The 13669-nt window shown below is 34.3% G+C and overlaps 1 protein-coding gene across 1 annotated transcript in view; it reads right to left on the minus strand.

Annotated features, from left to right (window-relative positions):
• Positions 1–8933, minus strand: part of Pvr (PDGF- and VEGF-receptor related) — a 38940-nt gene extending 30007 nt beyond the window's left edge. Inside the window, exon 1 of the mRNA XM_076812555.1 lies at positions 8730–8933. Within this exon, the coding sequence (XP_076668670.1) occupies positions 8730–8784 (55 nt within the window). The 5' untranslated portion in view covers positions 8785–8933. The remainder of the gene's footprint in view (positions 1–8729) is intronic.
• Between the last annotated feature and the right edge of the window lie 4736 nt (positions 8934–13669).

Genomic DNA, 13669 nt, shown 5'->3' on the forward strand with positions numbered 1-13669 from the left:
GATCGATCGTGTGATTAAAAAAACTAGAAAGTCTATACTTTCCGTACATTCAACCCTTGTTGCGTGGAACGACGTGGAACATATAGCAAAACACTGTTTTAATAGCCACTTTATGTTAGGTGAGTCAACTGTGGCTCGAAATTTTTTTAAAACTCCACAGAAAACTCAGAAATTACAGGAAAAAACATAATGTTGCAACTGATAATTATAGTTAAAGTACAATACTGTCGTTTTGTTCTTTTTCCTTTATTGAATTATATATTTATTTTATTCATATTTTTAGTGAAATAATAAACTGTGGTACGAATCAGCTTTGTTTCTAACAATTTCAACCCCATATAAACCCAATACCGCGAAAAAATAATTTTGTCCAGCTAGCATGTATTATGCTCGAACCACTGTGCGCTGTGGTAACTGCGCGTCGGTGGAAATCACGGTCTCGACCGCTCATTGAGAAACAGTTGACAATCGTCTGCTTCGGTGCGGTCGCCGCGGCGATGGCAGCGCCAGCAGAACCATGATGCCTCGACCAGCTTCTCCGCTCAGCGTCGAATTATCTTACATATTTGAACATTTACGCGAGTGTTGCAAAACTTTTAAAATGAGAGACACATGATTTCTCATCAACAGGAGGGTCACTATTGGTATTCGATAATTGGGCAGAAAATAGTGTTTGCAGTAAAAGTTCTTATTTATTAACAAAAACAGATACCGTATTGTGCTCTGGATGTAGATTTTGTACTACTTTTGATTATTTTAAGTAGAAAACAGGTGATTAGGGTTAGGGTCAAGTGAATCACCGTCGCGTCCGAATTTCTGCTCACCAAACTTTAGCAACATAACCTCACAATTCAATATATGCTGTAACCTCTATTTCTATTCGAAGGCATTTTATTTTTTGTTTATCATTATTTTATGCTTCACTGATGTGTTGTGAAACATCTCCATAAAAGATGTAACTTATTTTATCCTGAAAAGGCAACATATTATGTGAGCAGAAATTGGTACAAACGGTGAGTAGATATACGTACATCGCTATTTTTCGTGAACAGAAATACGGACGTTTAAAGTATTATACTTAATTACAAATTACTAGTAGTTAAACATCTTGAAATATTTTTTTTAAATAGTTTTCGACTGGTTGATTTGTTATTAAAGAATTAATCAATTACTCTGCAAATTTTGATCACAAACTAATATTTTACACCTTCTTTCCGACGAGTAACCTCTTAAATGAGCAGAAATTGGGACGTACACCTTACTTGGTGAGAGTATTGTCGATGGATTGGTGAGTTTATGTCGATGAAAATGAGTCCAAACACGAAGCAATTCGGCCTATTTTTTATTATGAAAGTACGATTAGAATTGCAGTTCCCGGTTTAAGGGAAGAGCACACTTCTGGTGATATTAACTCGCAATATTTCTCCTGCAATTATCGGAGTAATTTGCCAATTCTTGTAATACCAAATAGGTATTAAACATCCAGGCGATTTCTTCTGAAGATTGCATTTAAGCAATCTTCAGCAGACACTTTACAATTTGGTGAAGTCGTTGATATTCTCTATTTAAATTCTCTTGTGCATTATTACATAGCGTGTAACGGGAAGAAGTCACTTTCCAGTGTATAAATTACAACATTTAGTTACAAAAAAAATAGGTGATATTTAGGATTTAATTAAAGGAAAACTACTATATATAATTTAATGGGACTTTTGCATTGTATTAAGGATGTCTTAAGCTACATAAATATATATTTTGTTTTATAATTAATCATTGCAGACGGCACTGGGGAGTCGTTAAAGTCAAGGCGTCAAAAAATTCATCCAAATCGGTGGGACCTGTATTTCCAAAAGTTATTATCCGATTCGACTGAAACTTTTTTTATTTTGAAGAATATACTTCTGGCTAGGGGGGGGGGCTAGAAAAAATTGCAAAAAATTAAAAATTTATATTTTTCAAAGGCGTTGAAAGGATGAAAACTGTAGGGAAAAAGTGATTTCAAACTTGAAGTGTCGTTATTTTCTAAAAAATGTCTTTTTTGTAATTTTTCTAGCCCCCCCCCCCCTAGACAGAAGAATAATCTTCAAAATAAAAAAGGTTTCAGTCGCATCTGATAATAACTTTTGGAGATACAGCGCCCACCGATTTGGATGAATTTTTTGACGCCTTGACTTTAACGGCTACCCAGGGCCGTCTGCAATGATTAATTATAAAACAAAAAATATATTTCTGTAGCTTAAGACATCCTTAATACAATGCAAAAAGTCCCATTAAATTATATATAGTAGTTTTCCTTTAATTAATTCTTAAATATCACCTATTTTTTGGAATCTAGACCGGAACCTCCCCTTAATATATAGTAAGCGAAAACTTGAGAAAATGCATACAAACTGAATGAAAAAATGTTATTTTGTCGATCGATTTGGATGTATCAAACCTATTTACTGTTTCTCCATATAAACGAAAACAGTTAAAAAGGATTGTTAACATCAAAGTACACAGACGTCGTACGCTGAATCGTAGTAAAGAATTGAACAACAAACTTCACATATCTCGCTGAAATGGAGCTACATATATACAGTGTCGAGATAATTCGTCCGTATCAACCTGCTCCTGTATCCACTAGCCCCGGTCTCCCCTAGGTCTTTCCCGATAATCCGGGGAAAAACCATTTCAATAATCCGAGGAAGACTGTAATATCGGCTGAGTAAAATCGTAACCGACGTCGATATAGTCAGAAATTCCGGTTCCTTATAACAGCTATTCAGAATATCAGTTCTTCATAACTGTTTCTGTCAGAACCGATATATGTATAACAGTTTGAAGCAGCTATTTTTAGAACCCTTTCAACCCATACATAATAGTTTAACGATCAGTGTGCATCTGGAGGGGAGGGGGGGGGGGGTGTAAAGACCTATTGCATTATTTGAATTAACCTAATGCAAATTAAATTCCGTATACATGTGCCCAACATATATTTTGTAAGTTTAAATATTTATTATACATAAAAATATTATATATATTAATATTTCAAAGAAAAAAAAAACAGTTGCCTACAATGTATATTGGAGAATGTAAAAACTGTACCCACAGTGTCTACTTGGATACTTGGGCCCTAAAAAATCGGTAAAAAAGTCTTGACGAGCAATCATTATTATTTACACACAATTGTTCTTATTTGCATTTCTGTGCACACTTTTGATTGTTAGTTTTTTAACGTAACCGTAACGTGCCAATTGTAAAGTTTTTATACACGTTATAACAAATAAGTTTTAAGAATTGCAGTAGATACGCTATGGCTCGTTGCATCGACAAGCAAGGTCGTAAACTGTTTCATCTATTTGTGTCAAGGGATTCCGCCTGGTCGAACTTTCCACTGTTGTACGTTGTAAGCACGCTTTGGGACTGGCAACTTGATTAAAAATGGTGCACATAATCGTTTTGTATCAATCTTGTTAGAACAATTTATGATGGATAGACTTTAGCTGAGTTTCGTAATTAATATACCGCTGTGAAGCGAACAACTATTACGTCCACTTAAGTCCGGTACAAATACAAGGGACACCATCCACGAGGAATCGATTTTGTTCTCCTCGAAGTACCTATGCGTTGTAAGCACTACCACATAATAATGGATACGTGTACACTTTATACATATATACACGCAACAACCGAAGTTAAGCGTCACGGGGCGGTGTACTGGGAAAAGATGGGTGACCACCTTTCTCCCGGTGCGTGGGTAACACTTTTCCAATGGGAAACCTTTTTTTTCACCGAAAATTTATATGGATCGAAAGCGCGTATCAAAGAACATGTAAAAAATAAGAATTTTGAGTTTAGGAATCTATTCAGTAAAAAGTTATTAAGTAAAAGGGACTGTGAAATTTTTTCGTATATTCTAACCCCTAATGTGACCAACTATTATGCTTCAATGTGAATGGATACTTTTTTTTAACCAATACTATACAACGTAGGTCACGGGCCTGGCACGGTCCCATTGGTTAGTATAATCACAGACCCTCAGATACTAAAAACGCACCCTCTTTTTACTTTTCCTGGGAAAAAATTATTTTAGGTTATGCCCAAACTCACATCGGTTCGCTATCATGCTTTATGCGCCCCCCGCACTAATCTAGCCCCAACCAATACTAATACTCTGGACAAATTAGAAAGTGGAACGCGTTGTTTCGGAATAAGTCAACGGAAATACTGCACAGAGGGGAGGGAGTGCAGTATTTAAATATATAACATAAAAAGACAATTTTGTTCGAAATGTAAAAAAAAGTATTTTAAAGTATTTTCGAAACACCCTAAGTATTTTATGCTGTCGAAATCCCTCAATGTAACCGTTTCGAAAAACAAAGAAACTACATGCTCCTACCCCTCGTAGCAGCCAGAAAAAAATGTTTCAAACAAAAGTTCAATAGAGCAATAAGCGCTACAAACTTGCGTTAACAAAATTTTGAAAATAGTTTTCTTCGTCAGTTATACATTTTTTTTTAACTCCTTTCAAAATTTCGTTAACGCACGTTTGTAGCGCTTATTGCACCATTAAACTTTGGTTTGAAACATTTTTTTCTGTCTGTTGTACTTTGAGAGTTACACGCGAAAAAGTGGAAGTGCCAATTCGACTTTGAGGTTAGGTTTCAGTCCCTTAAAGGGCGGTAGGGCCCAAACGAAAAGCACCGTTGTTCTTGTTTTAAGTCACTCTACAAATCCACAAAGTTGCGTCCCAATCGGTGAATCAAGGTTTGCGGTGTTCCCTTGAAAGTAGTCCCCTTATAATAGAGTGTTAGGGCAGTGGGGTGTTCAGATAACCGGGGTATTGTACTGTGTTAATTTATTATTTACGGTACCTACTTAGTGTACGAAATACGGTAACATTGGTAACTGGATTCATTAAGAAGCAGTCAATGTTCGATTGTTTCCCGCACATTACATAATCGCTGCGCGTTAACTGCATACACCTTATGTTATTCGTGTCATAGCTACGCGGGGAATATCGTGAAATCAGCACACGTGCACGCGGGTACATTGCATTCCTAAGAATGATTCACACGAAATTCGTTTGAAACACTTACCGCGACAGAAAAGAAGTATGTATAAATAGGTACCTACATCGCACTATTTTGATTTTAATCAAACTGTTTACATAAAACCTTTATTTAGAAATTAAACGGTTCGGGTATATTCTGGTGTGTATAACGTTCAGAAAATGTATATTTTCCTGTGGTTTATTTTTCTTTTTGTATATATTTAGCTTTTTTATATATTTTGGCACTAAATGGCCTCTGTAGATGAAAGATAACAGACATTAGTGAGTGAACACCATGTAAGTAGGGATTTCACTTAATTTTAGTGTTTAGTTTATAATTTTTTATAGATAGTGTTAACGTGTGAATACTTTTTTCTTTTCAGTCTCTGCGTTCTACTGATTGCGTTCTTTTACACTTTACACGGAGTTCTTAATCCGCAGAGGAATAAGTATTTTTAGAAATTAAACATTTTCCTTGAAAAGTCAATATGGATTGCAGTGGAGAGGCTAATGTGCATGGTTCTGTTTTTCTGTCGCTCTATGCTGGATAGCCGTGTTACTGTAAGCAAATAATTGGAGCGCAGAATGTACGAAGAGAAATAGCGCGATTGGTCGTTGCATCGTACTGATATGATTTCATATTATGAGGAAACGAATTACATTGTAGTAGCTTAAAATGTTGACGTTAAATTGAAATTTCAATCATTTTCAATTGATGAAGCATATTTTTTTTTACTGTTGAAACAGATGCTGATGCTGATAGTGATTAGTAATGTCACGACATGTTTAATTCGCTCATTATATTTGACTTTACATTAGCTTATCAAGTATGTAGTTGTGTTTCTTTTAGAAGATCAGTAGATTAAAGAAATTTCTTAAAGTTTCCGAAATTATCCTTCAGGTTTTGTTCTTGCTACTAAACGATGTTATACCTAGCAATAAGTAGTAAATTTACAATCATTATAGTGTGGTGGATTATTTGTGATTAAAAAGTGATAATCTGTAAATTTATTAGACCCAATTTTTAGTTGGATAATTGCTGTCTATTCCCTTCTGTTTAGTCTTTCCAATTGCTTTTCACTGAGGAAGTCATCTTCAGCTTTTCACACGCATACTGGCGCAATATTTTTCAATTTGTTCTACTTACAATTAGCTTTGAGTTTGAATGAATCATTAAGTACGGATTAAATAAGAATTTCAAGGTCCTCGATATTAGGGCTGGGACTATTCGAATAATTTAATATTCGAATATTTTACAAGTATTCGAATGCTACGAATAAACTTCGAATATTTGAGTATTCGAATAGTATTAGAATTATTTTCGAATACTTAAATATTCGAATAGTATTCGAATTATATTCGAATACTTAAATATTCGAATAGAATTCGAATACTTAAATATTCGAATAGAATTCGAATTATACTTGAATAGTATTCGAATTATACTCGAATAGTATTCGAATTATACTCGAATAGTATTCGAATTATACTCGAATAGTATTCGAATTATACTCGAATAGTATTCGAAGTATACTCGAATAGTATTCGAAGTATACTCGAATAGTATTCGAAGTATACTCGAATAGTATTCGAATTATATTCTAATACTTAAATATTCGAATAGTATTCGAATTATATTCTAATACTTAAATATTCGAATAGTATTCCAATGATATTCGAATACTTAAATATTCGAATAGTATTCGAATAGTATTCGAATTATATTCGAATACTTAAATATTCAAATAGTATTCGAATTATATTCGCCAAATAATTGAGCAACTGAAGTACTCGAATATTCGAATACCGAAAAATTCGACAAATAGTCCCAGCCCTTCTCGATATGTGTTATACTGCTGTTTCGACCATTGATCAATGTAAGTATACGTGAAACTGTAGAAAGCAGGAAAAATGGAGTACCTATAAGGAGCCCCTATAATACCTTCCAGGAAACATCAATATCCAAAGTCGTGACGCATCGAATGATCGAAATTACATCAATGATACAACGAATAATAACTATCACGTTAAATATTGCGGACCAATTATACAAGATGTTTGCTCGTAAAATATTCTACTCAAACGTTTAAGGTGTTTTGAGCCAACCTCTGACGATAATATGTTATATAAGAAACTTTGTTTGTAATAGACGAATTAAATACATTTGAGTGTGACCTACTGAAACTACCAATTAATAAAAAATTCATATATTTGTTTTTATAACACACAGCTATGTGCATCGATGCTAATAAATTAAGGACGATTTTCTCTTCTTCTCTGGTTTGATAGCAAGCGTTTCGAAAGCTTATATTACAGCTCTTTTCATCAGTAAAGCAAAACTAATAAAAGTATTGTAAGCTATCAAACATCGTGTTTATGAATTTGTCCGGATAATCAATGCTCCAGAACATGTAGATACTTACACATCCCCAATTTACTTTCACCTTAATACTTTAATCCTTAAGGCCAGATGCTTTATGCATGCATTCATCTCACGCTGTGGTCAGTTTTTACCAACTAGGAAAAAGGAATATTACTCCTTCTGCCATAAAAAAAATATCAGTACAACAAAACCTTCAAACGTCTAATTTCAATATTTATAACAACCTGGTTTTTTTATCACAATGCAGGTTCTTTCTGAATTTTGAGAGTAATAAAAACGTTTCCAATAATAATTTCGGGCGGGCAATGAATTTGGATATTCCGAATAATGTAGACAAAGGTTCTTTGAATGGATTTTGTTTCATTTTGTATTTCAATGGCACGGGGATACTGAAACTTGCGCTCATCTTTTGGAAATAAAAAATCGACTAAAATATAATCATACGATTGAGATGAATTCCGAACATATTATTGGTCCAATTTAGTCGCAAATTATAATGCAATCCACTATCGAAACAGCAGATCTATACTATTATATAAAGAGAGAGCCGATTTTTATGTTCGCGCAAAAGTCAAGACCTATCGAACCGATCTTCCTAAAATTTTAACACGTCATTCCTGGATACTCTAGGACGGACATAGGCTATGTAGCACGTCTAAAAAAAAACGCGTTATTAACCTTTAGAGGGCCAGGATTTTTCCATTCAAACTGTAAATTTTATTTACTTAAAATTTATGCACATATACCACCAAAATAGCCAGCAAAGTATCCAAATTTTTAGGTAGCCACTATAGTGGCCAACCCGATCCTCTAAAGATTTAACATGGCACGAAGCGCCTAGTATATGTTGCGTCGGATGTAAAATGAATCTTCTAAATTCTCCGAATCAATATGAAGAAATTAAGCTTTCTTCTCAAAACACTTAATTCCCTCAACAGATATTAATTCCAATAAACCTGAATCCGTCATGCTGATATCTCGGGCGAAGCCGAGACGGTGGACGCTAGTATCAAATAAAGCGCGAGCAGGGGACAATTATCGGCGCCAAGAAAACAAGACCCGTCCTTGACCCGTCGACGAAACGTTAAATGTTCAATTAGAACATTTAATGAGGAAAAATCTCCACGAGCAACGGACCGCGCCGATTTCGACGTGACACTCATCCTGCGCAAAAGTCAGGGAGTCGAGAGAAACCTGTTTCACGATCCTCTATGACTCAATGATGACCACGTGATCGTGACGACACACCGAAGATCGTCATTTGTAGGCTACAGGTGGTTCGGTGACAGGTAACCGCCGAACTGTAATTACCTTGGCAGCGCAGAAGAATGACGATGGCTATGACGAGTCCTCGCGATGGGTACATCGTTGTTCTGTTTTGTTGCACTGTCGCGGTGCTAATTCACCTGTTCACATTTTTGACAGACGTAAACGGAGAGCGACTCGATTCCACGCGGAATGCTTCTCGAGCAGAGTGACGCTCCTCAGCACCGATCACGACCGTTCCATGCGTACTTTCTCACTGAACGAACGGGCTACGGCCGCGATTCCAAGAGCAGGCCCCACCCCGACCGTTCTCTACGTTCCAACGACAACGAGTTATCGGCGACGACGTCATCTTAACGTCGTTCCACTTGATTTGCCTCGTGCACGGAACCTACAATTAATCGTGAGAATTTCGACTCTCAGCGGCTCTAAAGGGTGTTCCGGAACTACAGGTGCACACTTAACGGATTAATAGAGCTCGTAGAGAGAAGCAAAAAATTTTTATCGGTGAATGGCACGAGGCTCGAATCTCAGGTTTCGCTGAAAGTTTGTGTATGGTTAGGGTAAACAATCTAAGATCGTGACAGAATAAATACGGCTAAAGCGTAACCAATAACGCAAGGGACGATGATAGGTTATGATACGGCCCGATAACAGTAGGTAAACAGTACCCGGGCAGTTTTTTAAAAGTTGATTGAGGATCTGAAAACGGGCTGAAGAGATTTGTTCGTTAGACGTGATACGGAGCGAATAGTGTTCCTTCTCGAGAAATTATAATTGCTGTTTCTTATTTCTCGAGAAATACTATAATTTCTCGAGGAACTTAAGGATATGAAAAATATTATAAATCTCATTTATTTTTGTAAATGAATGTATTACTAGTTAATCGCGAACGTATAAACACATCTACAATTTATAATACATCTTGTTAATAATATTAGAACCTATATGAATTCCAATAGAAAATCATAGTACAGAAGATTCGATATTATTAATTGCTGAAGGTGCTCTTAAATTCTTATTTAAAAATTTAGAAAAATTGTGTACTGAATTAAGTACCTACCGAGTTTCTTGTGGCTATTTTAAGAAGAAATATGGAAAAGAGGAGATAAGACTATTGTGTCCCGTATAAAATTTTTGCATGATCCAGAATTTCTTCCGAAAGGGTCAAAAGACGCATTTTTCATTTAACAGCCAAGATAGCTATATATAAAACGTAAAAATATAAAAGTAACAGATTTTGCCACAAAAAAGAAATAGATTCGCTGACACTACATTAGACACATTGTGCTATTTAAAAATAAATTTTAAAACCAAAAAGTAATGTTTCGCTTTGTAGAAATTTTGTATTAAATAAATTTACCAATTATATTTAATATCTATCTTTTTCATTTACACAAGTTTTGTATAAATTAGACAGGAATAATCATTTAGTTAAAGTTTTCTTGTGTTTTTGATAAATATTGTCAACATTAATAAATATAATTTTTGCAATATTTTTTTCAATTTCTCGAGAATTCTCAAGAAATATGATCTCATTTCTGATTTCTCGAGAAACAAAAAATATGGAGAAATCAGGAACACTAGGAGCGAATGTGTACTTAAGGAGCTTTGGACCTCTTAATATTATTAAAGAAGATTGTTTGTGATTTGTCGAAATAATGAATGATGTAGTAATAATATTAATTTCTTACACGTTCTTCAGCAAATAAAGCGCAAAGTATTTTTTGCACGTACGTAATGTATCTATGCACCTATACGGGAGAGTTGCAAAAATCGTGTCTCATTCATTTCTTTGCTATTATTGAATGCGGGCGCCATCTGACGGTAAAATTATGAAATACGTAAATCAGCAATCTATCGTCTATACACAGACGTACGGTAGACCGGGGTGAATCGGATCAAAGTAAGAATTTAAGTAGTACATATTTCTTACAACGCGATGGAAATGAGCATTCCGATCGTTCGTAGTACATCGTTCCTCTCCCCCGCACCTACCGCAATAGCGAGTCAATTGTTTTAAGCCATTGTTTCGAGCTGGCATACCGTTTCAGTGAGATGGACGCGCGCGTACGTTACAGTTTTGGTTCGAAATAAAATAAAAAGTAAGCTTGAAAATTCAAATGTGTTTATTGTTATTAGTTTGAACGGTGTTCAAATTTAGTATTTGATGTATTTTAGACTATTATATCGTAATAGGTTTATGTAATCTAACCTCCGAAATACTTATATAGGGTAAATGGGCCTTATTTCGGCCCCTACCCAATAGTCAGCCTTTTCGGAAATAAATTGCTTAGAAATAAGAAATTAGGAATTAAATCTTATATATTTGAACGAAACAATGTTCAGTGTAGTCGCTTCTTCGAATGTGGGAAGTTCCATGCATTTAGCGGTAAAAATATGAACTGCAGAAAGCTTTATTGTGTTGGCGATTGAATCGTTGACGACTGGTGAGTGAATTTGAATTAATTTAGTACTATAGGCGACACTTGGAAATAGTGTGCACTAATACTAATACGAAGTTTTTTATGCTGAAATTTTGAATACGCGATTAATAACATTCGAATGAACTTTTCGTGAAATTATAATTTAAACTTAGGTTAGTAAGTATTTTTTATGTGGCCGACTATTGGCATTCAAAATATAAAGAAAACCAATAGGGTAGATGTCCCAATTACCGAGCTTTGACGCCGACTTACTCGCGAAGGAATTAATTACTGACTTCTCTTCCTTTAATTTTGCTTGGTGAAAATTTATATTGGTGTTTTGAACTTTTCTCTTTATTAAGGCATTTTTTCGGGTTGAAAATGTTAATTTTTTATTGGGCGGCGAAAAGCGGCAATATCCTTCCGATCGGTGTTCTAAGTAGTGTCACTTGACATCACTGTCATTAAATTAGATTTGTTTATGTTGATTCTAAAGATTTTGTTACGAAAATTTCAATTTTTTCAGAGATTTCTGGATTATCTGATTCGCTCGAATCGGATATTTCTCATTTTTTTCGTTTTTGTTTATAAATGAAAGATTTTTAAACGATTTTATTCAGCTCCAATCCTCTGTTTGTGTGCTTGTATGTTTGTATGTTTGTATGATTGTTTGTATGTTTGTTTGTATGTTTGTTTGTATGTTTGTTTGTATGTTTGTTTGTATATTCGTTTGTATGTTTGTATGTATGTTTGTTTGTATGTTTGATTGTATGTTTGTTTGTATGTTTGTTTGTATGTTTGTGTGTTTGTTTATTTGTTTGTGTGTTTGTTTGTATGTTTGTTTGTATGTTTGTTTGTATGTTTGTTTGTATGTTTGTTTGTATGTTTGTTTGTATGTTTGTTTGTATATTCGTTTGTATGTTTGTATGTATAGTTCAAATCTGGCAACTCAAATTTAACCCACTCCCGACTATCCAATTGTCTTGAAACTTTGCAGGCGTGCGTAGTTTGGATGACAATACAATATTTTTAAAAAAAATTAAGCCCGAGTGGGTGAAAAAATTACCCAATCATTAATAAATATAACCCATAACCACAAATCCAAACGATTTGAAATGAGCCACTCGCGTTCTTTACGAAAACGACAAAAAGCTGCTGCGTTCGGGACGCTAGTCGCATCGTGATTACCGAAAATACACAATTTATGGAGAAATAAGCATATGTCACGTATGTACGAATAGTAAAATTAAAACTTTGCCGGCGTTCGTATATCACCATCGAAATTGTAGTAGAAGAAAAGAATTCTTTTTTAGTGACTGTAGCACTACAACGTTTAAGCAAACTGTTAAATTTAAGTTAAGCTGTATACAATAATAAAAGGTATTTGTAAAGAAGTCTGAGCTGTGAAATGTAAATCCACAAACACCAAAAACTAGAAAATAAAAAATATATAAAAAAAAATTTATGTTAAACGGTTTTGTTAAAAATGTAGTAAAAACTGGATTAGAATACACTAGAGACTGAAAAATGATTTTTTTCTTGTACTTCAATTTTTATGGTGTTAATGTCACTTTGAATAAACTCGTAGGGCACGATGTTTCATAACAGGATATGAATCACTTTAATACTTCAACTTCTGGTTGCACATGGTGCCCCACGATTTTATTTGGGGTGATATGGCGCCATCAAAATTGAAGTACAAGAAGGGAATTGTTTTTTGGTTTTTGGTGCATTTCGATTTGGTTTTTACTGCATTTTTGGTAAAATCGTTTAACATGGATTTTTTTTTATATTTTTTTTCTGTTTAATTTCAATTTTTATATATTAATGTTCAAGTCAAAGCTATACTGTTTCCGAATATATAATAAAAATTAGTTTTTGAATGTTTGACTATTATTTTTTCACTATCAAACACAAAGTGATCCGATTCGCCCCGGTCTACCCTAATATAAAATAGAATGTCTGTTGATGGGATCCCTCGATGGGATTAACTCGTGAACTCTTTGACTGTTCTGAATCGAATTTTGTGTAGTTACTCTTTAGAACACTGCCGAAAATATAGGCTACCATTAAACCTGGACACCCCACACCTACCCCCTGATTTCATCCCCCTAACATTTTATGATAATTTAAGTTTTACGAGAAGCAATAACAAACAATTTGCAGATTATACATATCTTATTTCGATTTATTTCGATATAACTTTTGACTACTTTATTGTAGCTGATATTGATCTGACAATGCGGTTTCATTTTAAATTTTTGTATTTTTCTACAAGTATGTTTATTGTGAAATATTTGGCATTCATTTTATGTACATATTTGATTTATTACAAAGCTTAAATCGATATTTATAAATTGATCGTGTTTCCTAAATCGTACCATAGTACAATTTGAAAATTCATGCTTAGCACGCATTGCATATTTCTATTGATGCAGATGAATGAACTTGGAAACGAAAAGTTTCCCGAACATTCCATTTAAACTACTGAAAAGGGCATTAAATAAGGTACCAAATAAACAGAATTAATTTTTTTTATCAAAAATAAGTTTAAAAAAA

This window comes from Andrena cerasifolii, chromosome 5 (genome assembly GCF_050908995.1).
Source record: "Andrena cerasifolii isolate SP2316 chromosome 5, iyAndCera1_principal, whole genome shotgun sequence".
Taxonomy (NCBI): domain Eukaryota; kingdom Metazoa; phylum Arthropoda; class Insecta; order Hymenoptera; family Andrenidae; genus Andrena; species Andrena cerasifolii.